This window comes from Eptatretus burgeri, chromosome 7, assembly GCF_056783735.1.
Source record: "Eptatretus burgeri isolate ZD-2024b chromosome 7, Ebu_testis_v1, whole genome shotgun sequence".
Taxonomy (NCBI): domain Eukaryota; kingdom Metazoa; phylum Chordata; class Myxini; order Myxiniformes; family Myxinidae; genus Eptatretus; species Eptatretus burgeri.
In genome coordinates, this window is record NC_140967.1 from 26165853 (window position 1) to 26192403 (window position 26551).

The 26551-nt window shown below is 43.8% G+C and overlaps 1 protein-coding gene across 6 annotated transcripts in view; it reads right to left on the reverse strand.

The window, feature by feature from the left end:
• The window catches only part of LOC147022854 (uncharacterized), a 193434-nt gene that overhangs the window by 134804 nt on the left and 32079 nt on the right, over positions 1 to 26551 (reverse strand). For 4 of the 6 annotated variants that reach the window (XM_085887745.1, XM_085887746.1, XM_085887743.1 and 1 more), the window contains exon 3: positions 137 to 266. The exons of 1 other annotated variant lie outside the window; for it this stretch is intronic. In XM_085887745.1, the coding sequence (XP_085743871.1) occupies positions 137 to 266 (130 nt within the window). The remainder of the gene's footprint in view (positions 1 to 136; positions 267 to 26551) is intronic. One more of the 6 variants, XM_085887742.1, reaches the window with a different exon arrangement.

The following is a 26551-nucleotide window of genomic DNA, read 5'->3' on the forward strand; positions in this document are numbered from 1 at the left end:
TACAGCACATTTTAGATAACAACATGCTAATGGGTGGTGTGACTGGTGTTATCTGGTGACTTCCCACCAAGCACTACCAGTAATTCCCTGTAACAATCCAGCAGATGGGATGAACACATGCTTAAAGGCCTCTTACCTGTGGAGAGATGTTGAAAAGATGAGAATTCAAACCAACATGTGTGCTCAGCTACAAGGAGATCACACCGCTGGAGCATTTGCTGCACTTCTCCTGCAGATGGACAATAGCCAAGTACCTGTTGATCCTGCTGATGAGAAAATTTACATCCCTGAAGGCTGTGGAAACATTGTATGTACAGTCAAAGAACTGATATTGAATGTCTACCCAAATCTAGAAACAAACTACATAAATCCCCAATGGCGATGTGAAAGAGCCATCTTAACATGGAGGAATGACTCGGTGAACATCATGAATCACAAACTGTGAGCAAGGATACCTTATCAAGGGCAGTCTTACAAGTCACTGGACACTGTTTTTGATGCCGATCAAGCAGTTCAATATTCAACAGAATTTCTGAATTCACTAGAACCACCAGGGACGCCTCCACACAATCTTCTGATGATGGTTGGTGCACCCATCATGTTGCTGTGAAACCTGGACCCACCAAAGTTATGCAATGGAACCAGACTTACTGTGAAGAAGCTAATGGCACACGTTTTGGAGGCCACCATTATTACTGGAAGTGCAAAAGGTGAAGATGTTTTCATTCCAAGAATACCTCTCACCCACAGACATGCCTTTCAAGTTTTAAGAGACTTCAATTTCCCATCAGACATAGCTTTGGTATGTCTATAAACAAGGCCCAGGGGAAATCGCTCAAAGTTGCTGGCCTTCACCTGGAGACACCATGCTTTTCACATGGACAACTTTATGTGGGATGTTCAAGAGTTGGAAATCCAAAGAAACTGTTCATTCTAGCCTCAAATGGGAAAACTGCAAATGTTGTATATCCCAAGGCTCTGCAATAATACACTGAGGTCATGAAGATGTCGAAAGGTGTTACGCTTTGATATTTGTGATGGATTCTGATTTGGATACAATTGCTTTTACATTATATTTGCCCTCATTTCAAAGATGTCAATGTTTATTTTTAACCTGAGCAACGCCAGGTACTCCCAGCTAGGTCTCCATGTAACACATGGTTCAATGTGATTCACCTGACTACATCAGCATTTGAGGGAAATATCAATGAATTTATTTAAAATGTCAAAATTTCATCACAACTATATTTCTTTATATCTGATCTATCAAATTATATTTAGAATTCACTTTAGGGCCATTTACACGGTCAATACGGACCTTTTGAGATCATGTAATCCGCACCAGAATGTTCGGTGCGCATATGCAAAAACCCCATGAGACAGCTGTGTTCGAGGCAATTTAAAATATATTGTGTGTGCGACATAAGGATTGTGACCTAAAATGGCTCACAAAGCAACGAAAAGGCCAAAAATAGTTGCAGATCCAGTCTGCAGTCGAAAAGGTCCAGTTGCAGAATCAGAATCGAGGTTTGACAGAAACTTCTCCACCTTCTCAGGTGCAGAATACACAGAGTCCAGGAGCAGTTGGGTATGACAGGGAAGGATGGGTACTGAGAGTGAGGTGTTGGGGATACAATATTTGAAAGCAAAACACAGATTTGAGGCATGCCTTCTCACAAGCAGAGTAGGCTGTAGTGCCATTTGAAGAGAGGGAAGGGATGGAAGGAGAGCATACACCAGAGACAGACTTAGCAAGATGTCACCAGGTTTTATAGGAGGGAACCCAGTTTGAAAGTTCAATCTTGAGGTTGGACAGATGTTGTTTTCTGGCTCTCCTGAGATTGGACACACACTTGTTGTGGGCCTGGTGGAATGATCTGAGATTGCCTTCGGTCATGTTTGCCTTCCAGGGAGTGAAAGGAAGCAATTGTCTCAACAAAGGATTCAGTGTACCATGGGCAGGAAGAAGGGCAGGGTAATTCTGGAAGAATTCTGAGGCTGAGTAAACATCAGGGGTAGTAAATATGGGAGACCATTCCTGAAGAGAGATGGCTGCTTTCAGTCCTTGCCAATCTGTCTGAGTGAACTGCCAGATTTGCTGGTGTTGAGGCAGCTTTCTGAGAAGAGCCAGAGATGTTGACTTTCACAAGCATTTGATCACATGACCCAACTGGACCAGAGGAAGGGCAGGAGACATTTGCAGGGAAGTTTGTCATCAACAAGTCCAGAAGGGAGGATTTGCCTTTGAGAGAAATCCGGTTGGAAAGTTCACAGATTAAATCAGTCCCATGGAGCCACAGAAGTGCCATGACTGGTGAGGGAAGTAGCAACACCCAGACAATTTGCATGGTGACAATTGTAATTGTATGACAAAGTGAGAGTTGGGATGAGTGGTTAAAAGCTTGTCCATGTTGTTTGAGAGAGATGTAGATGAAGTCGTCACTGTTTGGAAGGCAGTACAACACACAGCCGAACAAGAAGTGGGAACAGAGGGGAAGTCACAACCAGAGGTACTCCTGGCACAGAAAGTGTGAAATTAAGTTATTGAAGTAAAGACCAACTCCGCCACCAGGGTAGGATTCAGGCATATCAAATCAGAGGAGACGAAAACCAGGGAGAGACACTTAGGAGTCAAGGACATCCTGAAGGAGGAAGGATTGTATTCCACAAAGTGATGTGTTTTCTGGAAGACACTGTACATTATTTTTGGACTTCACTGTAATCATATTTGGCCTTGCTAGACAACAGTAGAGTTTTTGTGCTATAAAATGCCAAAAAATGTTAAATTTACACATCGTGATATGCTGCCATTTTTGCTGACATAACGAAGGACCTCTCTTAATCACTTGCTCCACTTGTCGAGCTGCTGGCAAAGTAGTTGATACGGAAAGACTGGCTTAGAATGAGATAACAAGCCATTTGATAACGGACGATACCCCAGGGGTGTTCCGTTAGCAAGCTCACCAAGCAGCTGACTTGAGTCAAAGTGCTCTAGCAAGCACTCCAATGGAATGGAGCGCTCGGCACTGTTTAACAACAATAAACAACATAGCAGTCATCCAAGGCAGTAACAACATGGCAGTCGATGTCATCCAAGGCCATGAACAACGCTCGTGTGGTACTCGAACAAATGCTGTCCCTGGCCGTCGTTTTCGGTTTTACTCGATCCTCTTGTGATAACACCTTCTCCAAAACAAATTTCTTGTGTTCGGAGCAGTTATTGAGAGTACTATACGAAGAGTAATTGAAAGATAAATAAATGGGGAGTTAGAAGGAAGAGCCCCCTGCCAAATTTATCTGTGGACCTTCCACTCTGCACTTTGGGGAGGGTGTGGAGGGCTTTTGCATGTTTATAGATTTGAAAGAATTATGATTAAAAGTAGAAGCAACAATTAAATTTTGAACTGCACACTTCAATATCATCCTCTGTGACAGCAGAATTGAAGAAATAACCACCGATCGTTTGGAATCGAACTACGGTGGCCATTTTGCACAAGTGGGTGAGTCCTGTTAGCAAGCGGCTTGCTTACCTGCTTGCTTAGCACCTCTCTTGATGGCTTGCAAAACGGCTTGCAAAGTGTGTGATACAGAAAGGCTGGCTTGGCAAGCGATAGCAAGCCGCTTGCTAACGGAATGCACGCCTGATTCCACATTTTGCCGAGTGTGGCTGAAGTGATATTGTTGCGAATTTGGAAGCTTACTGCATACAACAGCCAGGTCCTATAGATCAGTTATATCGGTAAGTATGTGTTTCTAGTTAGGGTCTCGTCCTATGTTTAATGGGTGATTAATTGTTCGTGCGCTGCGAGTAATTTTATAGTTAGGATTTTTACATTTTAAACTTCAACAAAAACAACGCCCATCTTCGCTTCTTCACCATCGGCCTTTCCCACACGCATGCGTGTCAAGCACAGCCATGGGCGGAGTCCAATGTGCCAGGCGGGGTTTCTTTGGACGTTGGCGTCTTGGATTTCGCTCCAAATACGGGCATGGCACCCTTCTCAGCCAAATGGATGGGTGCGAGCACGTCTGCCGCCTCTCGACCAATGGGGAGCCAACGCAAAATATTGCTGCTCGACTTCCTGGTCGAGGGTCGAGACATGAGCACCCCCCCCCCCCCGACCAATCTCGGACGTCCGGGAGATCGCCCGACACGCCTGTCCAATGAGGAGGAGAATGACACGAGATGGATGCCTCCCACCTGTCAAGAAAAAGGGATAATTGTGTGGGGGCGACCCGGGTGAGAGTCTTCTTACCACCGTGAATCGCTTGCCTGCGAGCCGGAGGAGAATCACTTGCCTGCCTGCCTAGCTGACTTGTTTGCCTGCCTCGTCACCTGTTTTGCCGGTGGAGCGTGCCAGCACCCGACGCTACCCTCCGTACCTGGTGCTTGGAGCGGCATCATGTTGCGGGTTTGAGTCCCGCTAGGCCAGATCGTCGAGAACCGCATGAAGCGGGAAGGTCCAAGCCAGGCTCTTACCTCCAGCTCACCTTCCCTCCGAGCTGGGGATCTCAATAAAGGGTGCGGCCACCATTTATTTTTGGGGGTGTGTGTCTGTGTGTGGGCCCATCATTTAAGTAGAAACGTTTAAGTGCCGTGTGTGTAAGTTGCATTACTTTTATTCGGTTAACTCTGCCTTCTTGCGTGCTCCCCTGCCCCATTATAAATAAATATCCCTTTTGTTAAATATTCCAGCTCGTTTCTGTGTTTCTTTCATTGGCTTAGCACGGTGTGTATTGAGAAATAGTGAGGCCGTAAATTGTTCATTTGGTCCGACGGGCCTTTGTAATCTCCGCTCGGGTTACACCCGGTTCGGGCACGGTAATGGCTCGTTCCGCTCGAGGTCCGTTGAGGGTGTGAATTCCCCGGTAGCTTTGTCCGCGTGGGTAATTAGGTATATTGAAGTTTGGCAATTGACCTTACCCTACGCGGTCGAATTTTGGCGATTCATGGTCCAGTAGGGGACCGTGCCTTTCGGACCTATCCAAAAGGCACGACCTCAATTCCAGTGTGTTCGATGGAGCCGACTCTGCTGCTCCCTCTCGCGGTAGTGCTCGCCACCGATACCCGGCCGCTTTAACAATACGAGTCTGGAGTTATCAATCATTTTTGTAGCATTGTGTCCAATGAGTATTTAAACCTAGACTGGAAGTTATATAAGTAACCAAGTATCAATAATCAGATATGTTAATGCCACAAGTAAGCACATGACTAGCGGCATAGTCACCATATTGTCCTGTCATGTATCGTGTGTGGATAATGCTGTTGTGGTGGGCGGATTCGATTCCTACAAGTACTCAATTCTCGATTCAAGCCATGGAATCAAAAGGAATCGAGTGGTGAAACGGAATAGATGGCTGTTCCAAGCACTTCCTACTTCCTCCAAAGAAATGCTTTTCAGAGGATGTTTTTTTTGTACCTCTTAATTGGCATATAAACTCACCTGTGAGGTACGTTGACACACAGAGATGGCAACAAATTGACTGATAAGCATGAAAGTCTTAGAAATTTGAACAACCTGTCGTTCAAGAGGTCCATAAGTGCAGTTTGGAACCATTTCAATAAGGATAAAGAAGAGACAAAAAGTTCGATGCTATCTTTGTTCAACAGACATTACTCATCACAAAAATACTGTATATCCGATATGCTGAAGCATTTGAAAACCAAGCACCAGACTGTACACCAATTAGTGATGGTTTCGAACGTGAAATCAGAGAAACCAAAGTCTACAACGGCAACAAGCTCGCAATCGATCATTCAAAGTAAGTTCTGTACTCGAGAGTTCATAGAACACAAAACCCTACATAATGTTTAAGTATAAGTACATACATACAGGAGAGCCTTGCTGTTAGTGGGGGTTACATTCTTGAAAATCCCCGTGAAACGCAAATCTGCCAACTTAGGCGGTAATGGAGAAAATATGGTTACAGACTTCAACCTTAAAATTTGTCCAAACTGTACCATTGATTAACATGTTTGTACAGTGTTTTTGTGCTTTTTTTTCATGAAAAAAGGGTTATCAAGAACATAAAATAAAGTATTATTTTCCTGCATTCAGGACATGAAATAAAGTTTATTTTCTTGAGTTGTTAAGATAATGAAACTTAACTTTAATAAAAACTAGTACGTGCCCGTATGTGCGTGGCCGTACGTGCAAAACAAAACAAACAAACAAACAAAAAATAATAATAACTTTCAAACCGTGAGCCAGAAACAATAACCACACAGGCCGTTCCTTCGCTCTCGCGTGCCCGTGCGTGCGTGGCCCAGAAGTTCGCATATCACAGTTACGATTATTCGCAATTTAGTTTTCAATTAGCAAATTTAGCCAATTATTCAATTAGCGCCAACGTATTTTGCCTTTTCGCAATGTCATCGCAAGGAAAAACACAAAGAGAAGAGAAGAGAAAAAAAGAAGAAAATAATTTTTTTTGAAAACTTTAAAACAACCACACAGGCCGTTCCTTCGCTCTCGTAAACGACGACTGGATTGGGGCATTGTGTTTATCTATAAATGCGCATAAGAAAGCAAGAAATTATTCGAATACACCAAGTCATCACTATCCGTAAGTCCGTACGTTGTAACCCGTAATGGGGAACGCGGCTGAGGTTCTCTTCCCCATCAGCCACGCCTATGCAGCAACGTGTCTTGTCATTGGTTGGTAAACAAATGGCCATAACTTGGGAAGCACTTGTCCGATTAATATCAACCCAGCAATATACCTGGCAAGTTTCAATTAGATCGAACCAATGGTTGTCGAGAAACAGCTGTCACAGACACACACACACACACACACACACACACACACACACACACACACACACACACACACACACACACACACACACACACACACACACACACACACACACACACACACACACACACACACACACCTGGAATTATAGATAGATGATGATGATAAACTTGCAATGGGGATGTTGATGATGGTGACGACAAAGAAAAGTTGATGGAGATGATGATGGAGGGTTTGATCGGTGATTGTGTTGATGGTCAACATTAATTAGGTGAATAAATGTGGGAAATAGTTCAACAACCTGCGATTTTTCGAGCACATTGACCGTCCACAAACCTCGCCTTAATAAATTTATCGCGATAGAGCGAATCCACGAAGGGGAAACCCACGAAAAGCAGGGCCCTTTTGTACTTCAATGTCAATAGAATAATGATTTTAAAGATAGTTAAAAAAAAAAAAATCAGAAGTTTAGTGCTACTAAAGCAGTCTTATATACACCAACCACACTTATACACTGTAATAAGATGATGTCGAGTCACAATTTAGGAGATGGAGGCTTTATTGATCAGTACATAGCCATTATGGAGGCACATTTATACACCTGCCACGTCCACTAATGCTATATATTGTTGCGGTTCTTGCAACCGCATGCCTCCAAGGCAATGGCATCCAACATATAGTGGTCCCGAGACAGTTATTCCATTAATATACGTTAAGATAGTCCCTTCCCTTTTGTCTAGTGGGTCAAATGGAACGTGCGTTGCAGGGATCTCATAGCTAGGTTTGCTTACACCACTAACTTCATTTCTACTCTTCTTTTCTGCTTATTCCTGAGGTAAATCCAAATTTTGGTACTCGTGTAGGCCAGCAGGCACTGCGCTCGGACATCCGATCGGCATAGCGTGGCACAGCGCAGAGCTCCCGTCCTCAAGCGATCCCTCAACCAAATTTTTGCGGCAAGTTATACAGTATGCTCGGCAGCTCGAGATGATCGACTCGAGCTTCCGATGATCTGGGGAGAGATTGCTGGTTGCACTGAAAAGGCATACAAATGAATATCTCATAAAGAGGCTGCACAGATGTTTTTTCACAACACAGAAGCAAATGACCCAATATCGGCGAGAGCGTGGCTGGCAGCTTGGTGCCAATAGCTACATCGTCAGAGGCCGATAATAGTAAAATGACAACCACGCCACATTGTGCATGATCCGGGCGGCGCGGACTTTTCAACCCATTTCTGGACTAATTATATCGGCATTCTCTTTTCCCTCCATTTCTCCTTCTGACACGTATCTATATCCTTTTTCATTCCAAACCTCCATCTAATTACGATATCTGATCGTTCCCCTCAAATCCTTACACAGATCAGTGTTGGCCCCACACACACAATAGCAGAATTAGGCAAACACGAGCACTGACCACGTGGGCCATGGTGGATCCGCGCGTACTGTGCGAAACATGCATGGATTTATCCTAACACTTTACCGTCGGTCCTCACTGGCGGCCGCGGGTGTTCCCCACATACGGCGGACGTTTCCTCCCCTCTCCGGCCAGCGAAGCCGTGATCAGGCAGAAGCGTGTTGCGCAGTCCAGATCGCTCGGGCCGCGTGATGCATCACGGAGCAGGCATTGATCAGCACTAATAGGATGCGCCCGGGCAGGCATGCGGAATCGACACAACCCTCGGCCAGTCGTCGGGGCACAGCCCAGGGGTTCTTGCAAGGCAATTTATGACGCAGAGTTCGGTGTGGGCGATTCATATCATGTTTTGAGGTCAGAGCGAGACATTTTCGCGGCTTGAGACCGCCTTGCCGGAAGTGGAACGTTATCGCTTCTGGCCATCGAGGCCGGGCCGTATGGGGAGCCGGAGCCAATCAGAGTGTCCGATTCGGGTGACGACGCATCGCTTTCGGGTGGCCCCCACCCCGTGGGGCCGTTCGCGCTTGCTCTTCCCTTCTTCGTCTCCCGCATGCGGTGGACTTCATCATCGCCTGGACTCCGCCCTCCTGTCGTCATCGCCTGGACTCCGCCCTCCAAACTCAAGTCCCTCCTTCACACCGATGGTCAAGTCGAGACGCGAGCTGCCCGAAGCCCCATAAAGCGAGAGACAACGCACCAGCTGTCAGGGAGGTACCGCACCATGGAGCAGCCCCCCAAACGTATTGGTGGAGCGTTCGGGCAATCAATTGTATAAGGTACCGAGAGACCGTAGCTTCAACTCCTTTCCCTTCTTTCTTCAATAACTTCTCTTCATCGGGTTGTGTGTGTATGTGTATGTGTATGTGTATGTGTATGTGTATGTGTATGTGTGTGTGTGTGTGTGTGTGTGTGTGTGTGTGTGTGTGTGTGTGTGCGTGCGAGTGCGTGTGCGTCGTCCTGGCACCTGTCCCCATAAGTTAAGATTGCAGATTATTATTATTTCACGTTGTCTGCTCTGTGTCTGCTTTCGTAAGTTGCTTGTAATATTTCCGCACCTCTCACTGTTCTTTCTATCCCTGCATTACACACCCCCAATAAAACTATTAAATGTGTCACATACCTTTCCTCGCTTCATTGTTAATAAATCATCATTAGAAATGTTCCCAGCTCGTTTTTGTCTTTTCCTTCATTGATCTAGCATGGTCCAAATCCTAGCTTAGCCGGGACTTTATCCCCAACGATCCGTTCCTTTCAGCTGGTACGTCCTTGGCAGTGTCGCTCGGCTGCATCCGATCCGGTAAAGTGATCTGGTTTGGACAAGGCGTACCGAGGGCGTGTTCCCTGGTAATTAAATCACGTGATTAATTAGGTAACCCGGTTAACCAATAGACGGGAGGACCCTAGGTCACGCGGTTGAGTTATTGGCATCCACGGTCGGTTAGCGACCTGCCACGTCACGGAATTATCCATGTGCAACGGTCTACAATTCCAGGGAATCTGGTGGGAGCCGGGATAGCTTCCCCGCCCCCCCCCAGTGGCCCTCTCACCCGACCCCCAGCCCACAACAATATCGATATATTGTATGCTTCTTGGAAGTATTATGAAGTTGATTTGTATTCTACCGTCTTCAAGTATGTAATTAAATTTAAGTAAAGGTTTAAAAGGTTTTAAGGCATATAAATAAATAAATTCCAGACTTTGCCGCCATTTTACTGAGTGTCTATTACATCACTCTATCGAACACGTTACATTAAATTATTCATGCCTGTTGTTTGTGTCCTTTATAACGTCCTTAAAAACGGTGAGTTTCCTGTTTGGAATGAATTTAATTTTTGTTTGACTGCCAGGCAGACAGACAGAGTAAAAGTATTATCTCACACCTGTCTGCACAGGTGTGATCAGGACAAATTCTGTACAGTACATTTTACCAATGTACAGTAAAATGGCAGACATGTCTTCCTATTCATGATCCAATTCATGCTCAAAATATAACATTCAATTTAAAGAAGTTGTTCCTTGATCATAAACTGATGAGACGGACAAACATAAACCAATTGCTTAACCCATCCTTTCGCTTCACATGCGTGGGGTAAAAATATCGAACTGCTCCAAGTATGGTGCTGATTCCCTAAGATAAAAATCACATTCAGCAGATGCTGATAAATGTGATTGTGAGGGACATGCCACCTGTATCTGTTGTTGAAGACTGGCTTCAAAGACTTTGTGGGGGATTTGGACTGAAAATATCACCTCCCAAGTCGTTGTATAAACATGCAAAATATGCTTCCTGAAGTGTATTGAGAAACCAGGTAAAAGCTTGCTCGGACGATTCAGGCTGCCATTTCCATTGCCCTCACAACAGATATTTGGACATCTTGTCAAACACAGACATATCACTCTCATGCACTTCCCAGACAGCAAATGGAATTCGCATGCTGTTGTTCTTAGCATATTGCATATGAAATCTAAAAGTCCTCCATCCCCCCAAACCAAAAAAAGAAAATGGAAGTACGATTCCAGGAAAAAAGTATTTAGAATCGAATCTCTTCCAAAATTCCCAGAATCCGCCATCACTAAATGCTATCCATCAGGACAAGTTCGACGCCGCATGTGTGTGTGTGTGTGTTTATATATATATATATATATATATATATATATATATATATATATATATATATATATATATATATATATATATATATATATATATATACACACACATACACACATACCATACACCATTCCTTTCATGCCATAAAGGTGTAAGGCTACCGAGGCAATTTCATTGGCAAGGAGTACAGTCCTTGACAGGTCACCACTCCTATACAGGTTACCTCCAAATGGTTATTACCCCAGTACACTGGTACTCATTTCACCAATCTCAGAAGGATAACAGGCTGAATCAACCCTACCTGGTGTTAATTCAACAGTCAACAGAGGCTTGAACTCAGGACTCTAAGGTCCCAAGTACCTTAACCACTAAGCCAACACCAGGCTGAGAGGCCACCTAAAGTTTACCTTTAACTGATTGGCCCAATGTTGTTTGAGTTGTGACTCCTTTTAGCGGGTTTGGTTTTTTTCCCCATCCATCGGTACATACAATTGCATGCCTCAATAATTGGTCGACACGCAACACCTCTGCAATTGGTCAACACTCAATAATTGGTCGACACCTAACGTTCATGATTTAACCTTACTTTGTTGTTTTGGATGCTCACGAGAAAGTGTAAGGATTTTTTTATTAATAGCTTTATTACATGTCTTTTGCATTTGTTTGCTCTGGGGCATGTTTCCACGAATTTTTAGTCACCAGAAATAGGGAAGCTTTTGCAGATGTTTCAATGATATACTTTGCACATGTTGTTGTGTTTTTGTGCATCCCTTTCTTCAGTCATCAGAATATTTCATTCCAACATAAAGTGACTGCTTCCTCCAGTTGTATCTGTCAAATCTACTTAAGCTTGTCATATTTTATAGATATTCCTGTAAGTGCTTATGATCTTCCTTCCTTCTCTTTTGTTTTATTCCACATTTTCCTTCATCGATCATTGCCTCCACCACCGACCAAAGGTAGACGGAGGTTCTGTTTTCACCCTCATCTATTTGTCTGATTGTCTATGAGCAGAATGTCTCAAAAAGGTATCGACAGGTTTGGACGAAACTTGCCGGACAGGTTGGTTGTGTGGCAAGGACGAATTTATTCGATTTTGGTGAAGATCTGGATCTGGAACCGGATACGAGAATTAATTTTTTTTTAAGTGATTCTTCATAATTGAGATAGGGCCAAAAATGATATGTCATGTGGCATGATGAATGCAATACATTCACGATGTATGGGTATTCGGTTCTTTTGATAGAAGAGGTGAATTCGATGAACTTCGATGTATTGGTATTTTGTAGATTTTAAGGTATGTAATTGCAATTGTTGTATTTTTAACTATCTGACCTAATGGGTTATGGTTGCTGGCTTAATATATTCATGGTGTAATATTGTTTTGATTTGGTAACTTTTTTGGTGAAACAAATCTAAGGTCATATAAGAGTGAGGAGACAAAGGGCAAAGCAAAATAATTACTGTGGGCAAACAGTGGATACATCAAACAGAGGAAGGAGGAGAGAGGAGGGGTGGAAACCTGCAAGTAAGAGGGATCTGTTATGTATTGTTAATGATAGGAGAAAAAATGATGAGTACAGAGGGATAGGGAATAACGAGATGGTGGTGTACTGCCATGTTGATCCCTGGAGGGAAGAGTGCAATTGAACCACTTACAGAAGAGAGTTCAACAAATAGGAGAGTAGAGGAACAAAATTGTGGAGGTGTGCCTTGAACCTAGATTTGGGCAATTTAATCAGGAGGGCGGTATTTTTGTACACCGCTCCTTCCCAATTCCATATCCAGACGATGCATGACGTCATGGCCAGACACCAAAGGAAGGAAGTACTCAATTTTTACTCCGTTTGTTTGTTTTCTTGTTTATCCGGGAGATATCTCAGCCATCCTCTGAGAAAGGAAGGTGAAATTTGGGGACAAAAGTGAAGATGTGCTTTGGCAAACCTGTATTTTTTTATTAATCAATTACTTGGTTAATTGCTTAATTACTGATGTATTTTATTTCTCATCTGGGAAATATCTCAGGCACCTGTAAGCGTGTACTCTTTGCCGACCTTGGAAGGATGACAGGCTGAATCAACCCACCTGGTGTTATTTCAACGTTAAAAAACTGGGGCTTAAACTCAAGACCCTAAGGTCTTAAGACAGCCGCCTGAACCATTAAGCCAGCACCAAGCTTGTATCGTTGATGAGAAAGGCAGATGGGGAGCCACGATTTGGCCTTCAGTTTATAGTGGTTCAGCACATACTTGTCCTGCCTCACAGTAATGTTGAAGAAGAAAACATCTTCTCACAAGTTCACCAAGAGAAGATCGATTGCCGAGGGTGCTTGCCAAATGAGGTCACCTGCTCTCCTCACATGCAAAACCAACTCCTTAGACTAAACGACTATCTCAGTATTCTGGTGTATTTTTGTGTCACTGACATCTGAAAAACGTTTTCAACCACGTTTGGTAAAAAAAAAAAAATTGGTTAAAAAAAAAAGAAGTAAACACCCTCTTTCGATTCTGACCAACCTGTTCTTCATCACCTCCAACTTGCCATGTATGCAAATGTACGAAGCATTAAACATTCCAGCTACTCACCAGTACGATGATTTACAGAACTTTTAAAATGCACACAGCCATCCGAGTTCAAACATATAGCTGGTCTCTCCAGACATCCAGAAAAAAAAGAGGAAGGATTGAGTGGAGGTGAGCAGTGAGTTTGGATTTTGGGAGTTCCATTAGAGGAGGGGGTTACTGGTTGACATGCACACCCTGCAGAAACCTGTGGGAGGGACGGAGCATGTAAAGATCAGATGATGCAAAACCAGAAAGAAGGCAGCAGAAGGCATAGATCATAGACTTGCCTGCAATGTGAAAGTTGGGACTTCAACTTCCTGCCTGCAACTTCAACATGGGAGATATCAATAATTTTAAGGCCTTGCTTTCCATGGCATCAAGCTTAGGAAGGTGTGAGGCAGGGATATCAGTCCAAGGAGAGCAGGGGTGTGTTCCCTTAGTAAGTGACTTGGTATCACTTGCCAAGCGGCTTGCTCGATTCAAGGCACTCATACAAGCACTCCGATGAAACGGAGTGCCCACGGCACTGCTTAACAACATGGCGGTCTCCATGGAAACAAGGCGATTGCGGTATTCGAGCAAATGCTGTCCAGCGTCGTTTTCAGTTTTACCTCGTCCTCTTGTGCCAACTTTCCCAAACAAATTAATCGTGTTAGCAGCAGCAGCTCCGAAGTACGAGAAAGAGGGGGAAAAAAAAGATAAAGAAGTGAGGAGTCAGAAGAGCCCCTGCCAAGCTACCCCATGAATCGTGGGGTCCAGCAGTTCAGCAAAGACAGACCTCAGAGAGAAATGCAGATATATTGGGTTCATGGTTTGGAGTGAAGAAAATAAAGTTGTTGTTTCATTTTTTTTATCACGAAGGGGGATAGGATAAAGTTGAGGAGGCTGAAGGACAATACTTGGGAGAAAAGAAGTGGAATGAGGAACAGAACACGTCGTCACAACAGAGACAGAATTTGCACGCCAACTATCCGAGAAGTGGGCCTAAGAAAAAACAAACTCGAATTTGACAATTCAACACAACAAGGAACGATTTAACATGGAAAATTAGACTAAAACACAAACAGCAAAACAGGGATAAAAATATAACAGAAAGACACGACAAATCTGGTCCAGAAAACGTAGTTTTGATGAAGTACTCATCAGTATCATGTGTAAGACCCGTCACTTCGCTGACGGAAATATCAATCTTCGCGTAATTGCTTCAAAAAACAAAAACAAAAAATGGTTCTTGTTAATAGGAAAAAATAAAATTAGGCGGTGTATAAATACTGCCCTCGCTATACACTCAGGGAGCGAGGAGGGAAGAGTGTTGATGGGATATTCATCACAGCCTTTTTAGATGCTGAATTCCGAATAATATACAACAACACACAAAGAAGAAGATCAAAATAAAATAAAATAATCCTCACCCTCCTCTTCCACCTCTCTTCCTTCTTTTGATCAAACTGTCTGGGATATGTATTCGGCATGGGCCATGCCAGGAAACAAACTCTACTCACGCGTGTAAGTGCAGCATGTTATGTATGCTGCGTGTACATATATACATGTATTGCCATGCATACTGCGCTGTGCAGGGGGTACCCATTATTGCTTGATCAGGGGTATCCCCTGTAGGACAATTGTTGACGGACGGACACACACATGCATGCAGGCACACTGACACTGAACTCCTTTTATATATTAGATAAGAAGCAGCTCCCACTGGAACCTTCATATGAGCAGATCTGGAACTGGAAGGATTGATAGTCACTGATCATGAGGAATGGAGTTCTTGAGATAGCAACATCACAACTGGCACAAGTGTGGGGCCTGTCAAAATTGGAATGGAGAATAACCAGGGAGAGAACAAAGCTATCGGTGTGGGCGGACGGGGGGGGGGGGGGGTTGGTGCTGACAGGGGTTAGGGAATACAGGTAGTGGTTAGATGGATGAGGGTGGCACGCAGGTTGACCAGGTGTCCCGTATTTATCACGTTTTGTGTCCAAATGCCCCATGTCCTGTTTCATACCTTCCCAGGACACCATTTGTCCCATTTTTTCAGTACGATGAACAATGTTTTCAAAAGGAAAGGCGCTACGCAACACAGGTGTGTACGCCTCCATCATGCCAACAATATACTGTCAATAAGGCCAAGCAGCAGTCAGAAACCCTGCAATACCATCAGGGGACTCATCACACTGGAGTGATGTAATCACAACTAAATATGTTCAATTGCTTTCATTTTTTATTTGCAAAATGAGATTAACTGTCTTACTGTGGTAAAACAATGATGGAATACAGTCCTCAAAACTACACTAACAATAATTTTGTACTTCAGCAATTTACATTTCATTTTTATTTTATACCATTTATTCATACAGAATGAGCTGGTAGGGTGGCTGGTAGTCTGCACACTCACACCTCTAAGCTGTCTAGTCATGATTCAAATCCCAACCGAGCTATAAACTCCCATACTGATGTTTCACAGGCAAGGTGATTCATCGATGTGCGTGACATCCCTTGGATGGATGTTAAACGAGGCATCCAGCCTGTTGGCATTAGATGGTGGATGTCAAACATTCCACGGTGTCTTTCGCAAAGAGAAGGCGAGCGATTGCCAACACCCTGAACAAATTCCAAATTCGTGTCCGAACCAGCAGGGGGCATTGCATCAGCAGCACAGCCACACCCTCAGCCAATAATGAGGAGAGGAGATTGGGACCATACTCTGGAGTCTCCTTGGCTATTTGGCACATCCTGGACGGGTCGCCACTCCAACACAGTATACCGGCATGTTGGCACTCATTTTGCCAGCCTCGGAAGGATGACAGGCCGAGTTAACCCTACCTGATACTAATTCAACAGCTGAGCGGGATTTGAACTCAGGACCCTAGGATCCAAAGCCCGCCACCCTAACCATTAAGCCAACACCAAGCATAGCCAATAATGCTACCCTACAATCTTGTGCTGCATATGAAAGAAGAATAATAATCAAAGAACAATAGCTCTTACATTGTTGAAGTATATTTACAATCAGACCACACATGCTCCTCATATTTCAATCGATTTACAACAATTAAATTGACTTATCAGTTCTAGGCTTGAATATAAAGTCCAAATATTCTGGTAGAAATCCAGACATAATGTTCTGATCGAGCTGCTGTGATGTCAGGAGACTTCCATTTCCTGCCATTCATTGCCAAATGTAATTATCAAGGATGAATCTGGAGAAACGAAGTTGTTTGTCTTTTTGTTTTTCCACTATTTCTGAAGTCACTTTTTTCTCTTGGTCTGCTATTAATAAAATTAAACGTCATTTAATTTATGAGAGATCCAACCATTTGCCCAGATTTATTTTCTCAATCCCCTCATTTGTGCTGTATTTATAAATGTGCGGTCATGCAGGTACGTATATTTATTTCATCAGATCTTTCTGAAATGAGAAATATCCATTTACTTTGAGATACATTATATCATCTTGGATTTCAATATCCTCCCAAACGACTTCTTTCCACCCACTCTACCACAAAGCAGGAAGGTAATTGGGGTTGATCATTTGTAGCGAAGGGTGTCAGTGTGACTTTGCCAATTCCACTGTCGGACGTGTTTCAATGCGGCTTTGCCCACATCTTCGAAAACTAAATCACACTTTAAATCTAAAGCAAAGTGGTGGCTTCCTTGCCAGTTTTCTGAATTGGTGAGTTTATTTTCATCAGCATGCAACGATTTTTCACCAACATCCTTCTTCAACTTTATTGGAATGGAAAAAGAAAATGATTTTACCCTGTGTAAATGTTAACTACTGTAGAGTTCCCAGTTGGAATATATGAGTCAGACTGTTGACAACATTTGTTGAACAATTTTTCGTAAAGTTGATCCAAAGTAGCTGTGTAATCATCATATCCAACATCTACTGAAAACATTATTTTAACATTTGAAAGAGCGAAACAGTAATACAGCTGGGTAATTAACACTGATCAATATAGTTATTGTTTTGCTTGGATACGATTATTTTTCTTGGATCGCTCCGCAGATAATTATAAAATTCCAATTACAAGACATTACTCGAGTTCTTCGTGCCAAGGGTTTAGTATAATCTCATCGAACCAAAGGAATGGGATTGTCGATGAGCAATAGCAATTATTATTAATTTATGTCTGTAGGGACATATACGTATTTATATGTACATGTTTGTCCAAAATAATAACGTTCAACAGAGTAAAGCGAGGGGTATTATATGTATGTGTAATGCCTTCATCAGTTCGTGTGGTGTGCTGTTGTGGCAGCCTTGCAATAATACTTTGTTCTGTCACATCTGGAAAAAAAAATTCCACAACATATTGGCTTAAGACTGGAAAGCTAAGCCACAGCAGATACTACAAATCATGCTCCAGATGAAATTTGAAGAATGTAACTTGGAGTTCAATTTTTAATCAATTTACTAGTACAGATTTATGTATGAATTATGTTAGCCAAGACCTGCTTGTTGTTTGAAATCCAAGTGGTTGGTTATACTTTGTGACTATTTGTTGCCTTATATTTGAGAGGAAACATTAAAAGATACACAATGCAAAGCACAAGGTGTGAGGCATGTGCTTGGGATGTCTAATGAAGTACATGATGCATTGGTTGAGAGCAACAACGGAGGTTCTGGAACGATAAATGCAAAATGAAGATCAGTTGATCATGATGCTTTGTGAGCATGACTTCCAGGTAATGGATCATTGTGCTTGGAACCATGCTTTCAGATATTGAGAGGAAGGAATCGATGACAGATCAGCTTGAAATGCCAAATTTACAGGGCAATTACCGACTTGCGAAATTAAATTTAATTGTTGTCAATATTCGAAACTAATTCTGCTTGCTGACAAATCCAAATGGTAACTGGATGTCATTGCTCAATACATGATAGCACATGACTCATGCTGAGATTTAGACGAAAACACAAACTTCCTTTGAAACTCAAAACCAACAGTAAACACTTCCACACAAACAAAAAAACGATATTTACGACATTCATAATCAGAGCCTATCATTTCTGCTACCACTTCACTTATTCGAGTACACTTTATTCAGTTACACTTCATCACTGATGATGTAGCCTAATTCGATTCATATACACTCAGTGTACAAAACATTAGGAATACCTGCTCTTTTCATGAAATAGACTGATCAGGTGAATCTTGGTGACAGCTATGATCCCTTATCAATTGCACCTGTTAAATCCACTTTAATCAGTGTAGATGAAGGGAAGGAGACAGGTTAAAGGAGGATTTTTAAGCCTTGAGACAATTGACACATGGATTGTGCATGTGTGCCAAGCAGAGGGTGAATGGGAAAGACAAAAGATTTAAGTGCCTTTGAACAGGGTATGGTAATAGGTGCCAGGTGCACCAGTTTGAGTGTGTCAAGAACTGCAGTGCTGCTGAGTTTTTCATGCTCAACAGTTTCCTGTGTGTATCAAGAATGGTCCACCAAGTCCACCACCAAAAGGACATCCAGCCAACGGCAGGCCAGTGCTCAAAAATGGCTCATTGATGAAAGAGGCCAAAGGAGGCTGACACGAATTGTGCAGAGCAACAAATGGGCTGCCTTTCGTCCACTGACAACATTGGTGTCAAAAGACCAATAAAATAATGCGCAACTCGTCGCACCTTGACCCGAATGGGGTATGGCAGCCGACGACCCAACAGAATTCTACTTCTTTCAGCATAAAAACAAGAACCTGCATTCACAGTGGGCTAAGGAACAGAAACACTGACACTGGAGTATTGGAAAAACATTGCCTAGTCTGATGAATCCCAGTTCCTGCTGTTTTATGCTGATGGGAGGACTCTGGTATGGAGAAAACCATGAGTCAGGTCAGGTATGGGAGCATGTGCCAGAACAGCACGTCGCTGCGTCCACTTTCCGCCGGTACTCCAGGGGCCTCCGTCTGGCCATCCCCCAGGCAGATGCCAGGCCCATCCCCATCTCCTTGAGATGATGGTCAACCTGTTGCAACCATGAGGCACGTGGTCGACCCACTGGCCTCCTCCACTCATGAGACTCCCTCGCTGAGAGAATCTGGTGAGCAGGATCAGAGTCAGGAAAACGAGCCACATGTCCATACAGCCGCAACTGACGCTCACGGACTATGCAGGTAACAAATCTCATCCGAGTCTCTCTCAACAACCGCTCGTTGGACACAAAATCCGACCAGCGATAGCCAAGGATTCTCCGAAGAGACCTGGTACCAAAGGAATTAAGTATCCGTCTCAGATCCTTGGTCAGAGTCCAAGTCTCGCACCCATAGAGCAAGACTGGAAGTACCAAGGACCTGAAGACTCGGACTTTCGTCCTCCCGCACAGGTACCGGCAGCGCCACACCCCATGATCCAGTGAATCCATGACTCCCCAGGCCCGACCCAGACGTCTATTGACCTCTGACTCGCAGCCAGCAGAGACATGAATATCACTGCCAAGGTAAGTGAATCTCTCCACGACCTCAACATCCTCACCACAAACAGACACAGACAGGACAGCAGCATCCAAGATGTCACCGAAAGCCTGGATCTTAGTTTTGACCCAAGAAACCCGTAATCCCAACGGCTCCGACTCCTCATTCAGCACCTCGAGGGCCCCCAAGAGGATGTCTAAAGTCTCCGCAAAGATGACTGCATCATCTGCAAAGTCAAGGTCCGAGATCTTGACATTCCCAAACGACGCACCGCAACTTGATCTCTCCGACATCCTCCCTAGAATCCAGTCCATACAAGTGCTGAAAAGTGTGGGGGCAAGTACACATCCCTGACGAACTCCAGTAACAACTGGAAATAAGTCAGAGATGGTACCACCACACTTCACAGCACTCTCAGTACCAGAGTAGAGTTCAGACATCAGATCGATCAGTTTTGGTGGCACCCCACGAAGACCAAGAATCCTCCAGAGGACATCCCGATTCACTGAATCGAACGCTTTACAGAGATCAACATAGGCTGCAAGCAGCCGCTGCCGAAACTCTCGTCTGCGTTCGGTGAGGACACGAAGTGCAAGGATACGGTCAATCGTTGACCTCTTTGGTGTAAAGCCTGACTGCTCTGGACGCTGGTGCTCAAGCAGATGGTGGCGAACCCTATCGAGAATTATCCGAGCAAAGACCTTGCCCGGCACTGAGAGCAGCGTCACCCCTCGGTAGTTGTTGCAGTCTTGGTGATCACCCTTCCCTTTCCAGAGAGGGACAACAAGGCCCCTCTTCCAGTCAGTTGGGATGATGCCTGTGTTCCAGGCAGAGCACAAAACTGCATGCAACGACACGAGTGCAGCATTTCCACCAGCCTTGAGAAGTTCGGCATGGATGCCACAGATCCCTGGAGCTTTGCCCCGTTTCAACTGGTTCACCGCAGCCCGTGTTTCCACAAGCGTAGGTGGACCAGTTGATTCGAGGGTCAGCAACAAGGATTGTAACACCCTTGACGTCCAACTCGACAGTTGGGGGATCAGCCTGGTACAACCGCTCAAAGTAACCGGCCCAGCGGGCCTTCACTTCAGACTCCTCTGTCAAGAGCCTACCACTCTCTGCTCGAACTGTAGTGCTCCGAGGGATGGGCTTGGATGAAACCATGAGTACATGCATCCATCATGCTGTGTGTCAACAATGCAGGCTGGTGGTGGTGGTGTGATGGTGTGGAGTGCGGTTTCATGGCATACATTGGGCCCCTTGATAAAAAATGGAGCAACGTTTGAATGCCACAGGATATCTGAACATCATTGCCAATCAGGTGCATCCCTTCATGGCAGCAGTGTATCCATCTGCACACAACATCAGAACCTCCCTTTCAATTTTCTTGATATCTTTCTGTCTGCCATTACTCCCTCCACTCTCCTCCATGCATTCACACCCAACTGAATCCTCCTCCGCACCTCTGCCGCGGACTTACCATGCCTGGTCACTGTTCCTCCAAGACACTAACAACACTAAAACACTTCCCACTAACAACATCTCACGAAAACAAATGGCATTCTCGGGGCATCGCCTTTGTTTCCATTGGCATTATTACCTCTGCCCCCAAAAGTGAAGGAGGTTCTGTTTTCACCCCTTTCTGTCTGTTTGTCTGTGTACAGGATATCTCAAAAAGTTGTGGACGGATTAGGGTTAGCTTGGTGTGTGACAAGGACGAACTAATTAGATTTTGCTGAAGATCTGGATCCCACTACTAGAATTTTTAAAGTGATTTTTTTACCATTGAGAGTTAAGGCCAAAACCGATATATAGCACGATATCTTAAAAAGTTGTGAACGGATTCGGACGAAACTTGGTGGACATGTTGGGTGTGTGGCAGGGACAAATTGATTCGATTTTGGTGACGATCCGAATCCGGATCTGGATGCGATAATTATTTATTTTTTATAGTTATTCTTCACCATTGAGAGAAAGGGCCAAAAACGATGCATATCATGAGATTTTTAAAATGTATTGATTGAGCCCAATATGTTCTTGTGGATAAGGCATTATGTGGCGGAGGTATGTGCCCTTCTAGTTTATTTATGCTTTTTGATAGCGAACAATAGTAATAATCAGCAAAAAAAAAAACGTTTTATTTCAATGGTGGATTGAGGAGGGGGAGTGGGAATGGGGTCCCTGGTAATTCAATTTTTCGTATAGCCCACGTTTGTTGCAATGAATTATAAAAGATTTTGGATACTGAGCTGAATTAGTCCATTGAAGTTTTTCTTTTTAAGCAACATTTCATTGGGAGCCATTAACCCTCCAAATGTCACTCTGGATCTGCCCCTGGGTTTACACAGTCTCACTATAAACACTGTTAGGGTTAAGTTGGCCTGCAGCATGTTCTGTCACTCTCTTTATCTGGAATTCATTCTTCCAGTTAGCAAAGATGTGCAGATCGAGTGGATCTCATACTTTACTCAGTGCAACATACAGCTATCTGTCAGTGTGTGATAACACTGGTGGGAAGCAGGACGCCACACCACCACAGGCTCTGACCCTGGCTTGTGTTGATCGTCATCGCAAAGGAAACTGTCGTTGGCAGAGTTGGAAAGGAAGATCCATATCAGGTGGAGAAAGAAGAATTCTAGGAATAAGGAGAATAGACTCAGCACGCTCACCACCGAGCATCCATGCCTCAAGAAGATCAATCACCTTGGTGAAGATGTAACGTGTTCCATTACAGTGGCCACTGTGAGGATTGAGATTTCATGACAGCATGATAGGAGTGTTAACCTTCTGCGACATCTCGTGCAGTCGCACACCTGAAAGATATATTGAGTTCAGAAACTCAGGTGTATCAAGGGCAGATAGGTTTTGATCGGCCAAAGAATTGACACTTTTGAGAATGAAAATGTCACCCAGCAGGTGGTCAATGATCTTACCATGGAGAAGATCAACCATGTTATTCGTTGTGGTTAAAATCGCACATGAAGCCAACCACTCGGAATTTGTATGATTGGATGGTTCTTCAAGTCTGGCATTCACATGGTGGATGATGTCATTTTCCGAGTTCACACAAAGAGCAGGTGGTAAGGCAATTACGTTATCGTAAAGGTTACCCTCCACAGAAGGCAGGCACCCCTCACCAAGTTGCAACAACCAAGCATAATCAGCATAATGCTCGAGTCATTTTTCACTTCCTACATCCGCACCATCAAGTATATGAGCAAGTGCCGATTTGTTCTTAAAGTTAGTGTTGTGCAATGTCGCCACAATGGAGAGTTTTTTTTTCATGCAGGCATTGACAATCCACCCCCCCCCCCAACCTCTAACTCTCCCTCCCCCCCACAACCTCCAACTATTTCCTCCCCACAACCTCCAGCTCATGCTCCAACCTCCAACTCCAACTATCTCCTGCCCTAACCTCCAACTCTCCTTCCCACCCCAAACCTCCAGCTCCAACTCTCTCTCCATCCCCCACCAACCTCTGGATCCAACTCTCTCCCCCCACAACCTCCACCTCTCCCCCAACTCTCTCCCTCCCCCCACAACCTCCAACTATCTCCTCCCCCCACCCCAAACCTCCAGCTCCAACTCTCTCTCCACTCTACCCCCCCCCCACCTCTGGATCCAACTCTTTCCACCCCACAACCTCCAACTCTCGACACCACCCCCTCACCTCTGGATCCAACTCTCTCACCCCACAACCTCCAACTCCCGACACCAACCCCCCACCTCTGGATCCAACTCTCGACACTACCCCCCCACCTCCAACTCTCAACACCACCCCCCCTCCAACTCTCTCAGGCAAGCATCGACGACCCTCTCCACCCCCCTTTTTTCTTCCTCCCCAACCCCCAACCCCAGCGAATCAGTTTTAGTGAACAACCCCAGCAAACCCCCAACCCCAATTATCAGTACACCACTGAGTCATGACAATACACCACTTTAATCCAGCAACTTTATAGTCATAACAAAGGGATTTCAGTGTTACGATTATAGTTATTACTACATTGTTATTAATAATTTATTATTATTCTGAAAACGACATTACTGTATAAAGAAACCTCAGCTAATTCATTTGAAGCAGCCTGAAGGTGAAGCCAAATTAAGGCATCAAGCCAAAGGCCTATACATACTGCGTCATTGGAAGGCCCATGATGCCAACTGTTTGAGATTTGATGATCATTTTAACAATAGCTTTGTTAGAGTTTCACACTGAACGGAAAACGCAAAGGTAGGTTAGGCCTGAACTGCATGAGAATATTAATGGCGGATTTTGGAGTCAGCCATCCGATGCCGTAATAACGCCCCAGACGAAATGACATCGCGTGACAGACAGAGAGAAAACTGCTGCTACTTCAATGTATAGATTAGGCGACTTTATAGATATATTTAAATAATACGACTTAAAGCTCCACAGGATCAGAAATTTAAAAAAAAAATATATATATATATATATATATATATATATATATATATATATATATATATATATATATATATATATATATATATATATATATATATATATATTGACGTGATGATATTGATTTGTAAGTACTAAACACAACTGAACGTGGTTATTAATTCTAATAATTTTTGAGGTGTTAAAGTTAAAAATTACCCCCGTGTGGGGGTGACGGTCATCTCTATCATGTTTTTTTACTATCATAATCGATGAACCGTTGTCAGATATCTCCTAAAATGACAGACGAGATAGGTTTTGAAAATGGCAACTTTCACAACTTTCGTGACCTCGTGACCTTGACCCTGACCTCGAATCCGGGAAAACATATGTCGTTGGGTATCACTCATCGACCTCTACCCACATACCAAATTTCATCAAGATCGGAAGTAAAAAGTTTTCTTTGTACCGGGAGGTGTTTTTGACCATCTTCCAAGTTACTTGGCGGCCAAACGGGACGGAAATTCAAAAATCTGTCCGGTTAGATACAAGATAATATTTTTTACTATCATAATCAAACAGTTGCCAAATATCTTGTAGAATGGCAGACGAGATAGGTTTTGAAAATGGCGATTTTTATAACTTACGTGACCTCGTGACCTTGACCCTGACCTTGAACCCGGACAAAAATTATATCGTTGTGCAACACTCATCGACCTCTACCCACATACTAAGTTTCATCAAGATCGGAAAGAGAAATTGTTGACGGACGGACGTACGGACATTTGGTCCGGCTTTATTAGGTCATCTCGGTAGAGATGCCCTAAAAAGCCAACCTGGCTGGTACCACCCCTAAAAAATCCAGAAAACCTCCATGGTCATTGGGTAATCTGTGTGACGTCATCTCCAGTACAATTGTCTCAGCACGCAAAGAATACTGTCCGCACAACTCGCTTCAGACTCGTCAGAAAGTGAATTTGACGAATAATTTTCTGATCTGAGGGAACTGTACATATCAAACTGAAACCCTTTGCTATAATTTAAGACTAAAACCACATTAATCTACTATTAACAACTTTTTATTATTTTTTTTTTACAAAAAAAGTTTAATTTTTTTTTATTTTGAAAATATATGGTGAGCTTGGGGTCCCCAAAATCCCAGATTACCTTTTAATGGTTAAATAAGGTGTTGTCTAAAAGATGATTTTCGAAAAACAAAGTTTTCTCGAACTTATAAGATCTTTTTAAAATTTTAACTGTTCAGTAATTATTGGTTTTAAATGCACCATAAATGGGCGATCTTGTTCCAAGCATGCAATGCGTTCTTCTGACACATACCTTTATTTTGGCAGTGTATAGGCAACTGATAGCTGCTGCCTCAAACACTTCCAAAATTAAAAAATAACCCGGTTTACGTGCATGAAGCAAAAACACAACTACTGCTTATAATTAAAAACACCTCACTGTACTGGGAAACGTGGGGACATGAATACTGTACTGTACTGTACTGCACTGTAAGTGGTGGCGATTTATAATACCCTCCCCCACCTGGAGGTGGCGCAACATGATACACATTTACATAGAGAATTTGCATCCCTCGCCCTCACCCTCCCAAGACCACCAGAAAAGATAAAAACGCCCTTATAAACTAATTGGTGTCATGCTGATCCTACGTAGCAAGTCTGGATGCAATCGGCACAGAACTGGAAGAGTAGCACAACACAAAAACACACACTGGTCCATGAATTAGAGTAAAGGATACTTGACCACAGTCGAAAACAAATTGGCTTTTTGGCACTTTCAAAACCTTTCTATTTAGAGGAACTTGGGCACAATATATTTGTGGTGCCGGGTTCGGTGGCGAGGACGACCGCGAGACGGAGCAGTCGGGCCGTCTCCCACCGAACACCGGAATTGGAAGGTAGTCACCTCAGATAACTCCGGAGTTGACGGGTCGCTTAAAGGACCGTGGTCACCAATATTTCGACGGCATGAGGTAGGGTCCGCTTGTCTAATTCCAATTTACGTAAGTACCCACACCGTCTAACTACTGGGGAAGCCACACCCTCGGCCGACTTTGTCCAAACCGAGTCGCTGTTACCGACTCGGATCTGGCGTAACCGAGTGGAAGTTACCAAAGCCGCGCCGGACCAAATTAACAATTTACGGCACAAACAGCCTTCCTAATTCTCAAGCCCGAACCATACTGGGTCAATGATAGAAACGACAGGCAACGAGCTGGTACATTTAACAGGGGGGTTTATTTTACAGTAATCGGGAAGGGAGACACAGCGCAGACTTAATCACGAATATTCAGGCAATGTACAGTGAGCAAAAGCACTTATACAATTTCTACTTATAGGACGGCGCCACCACAG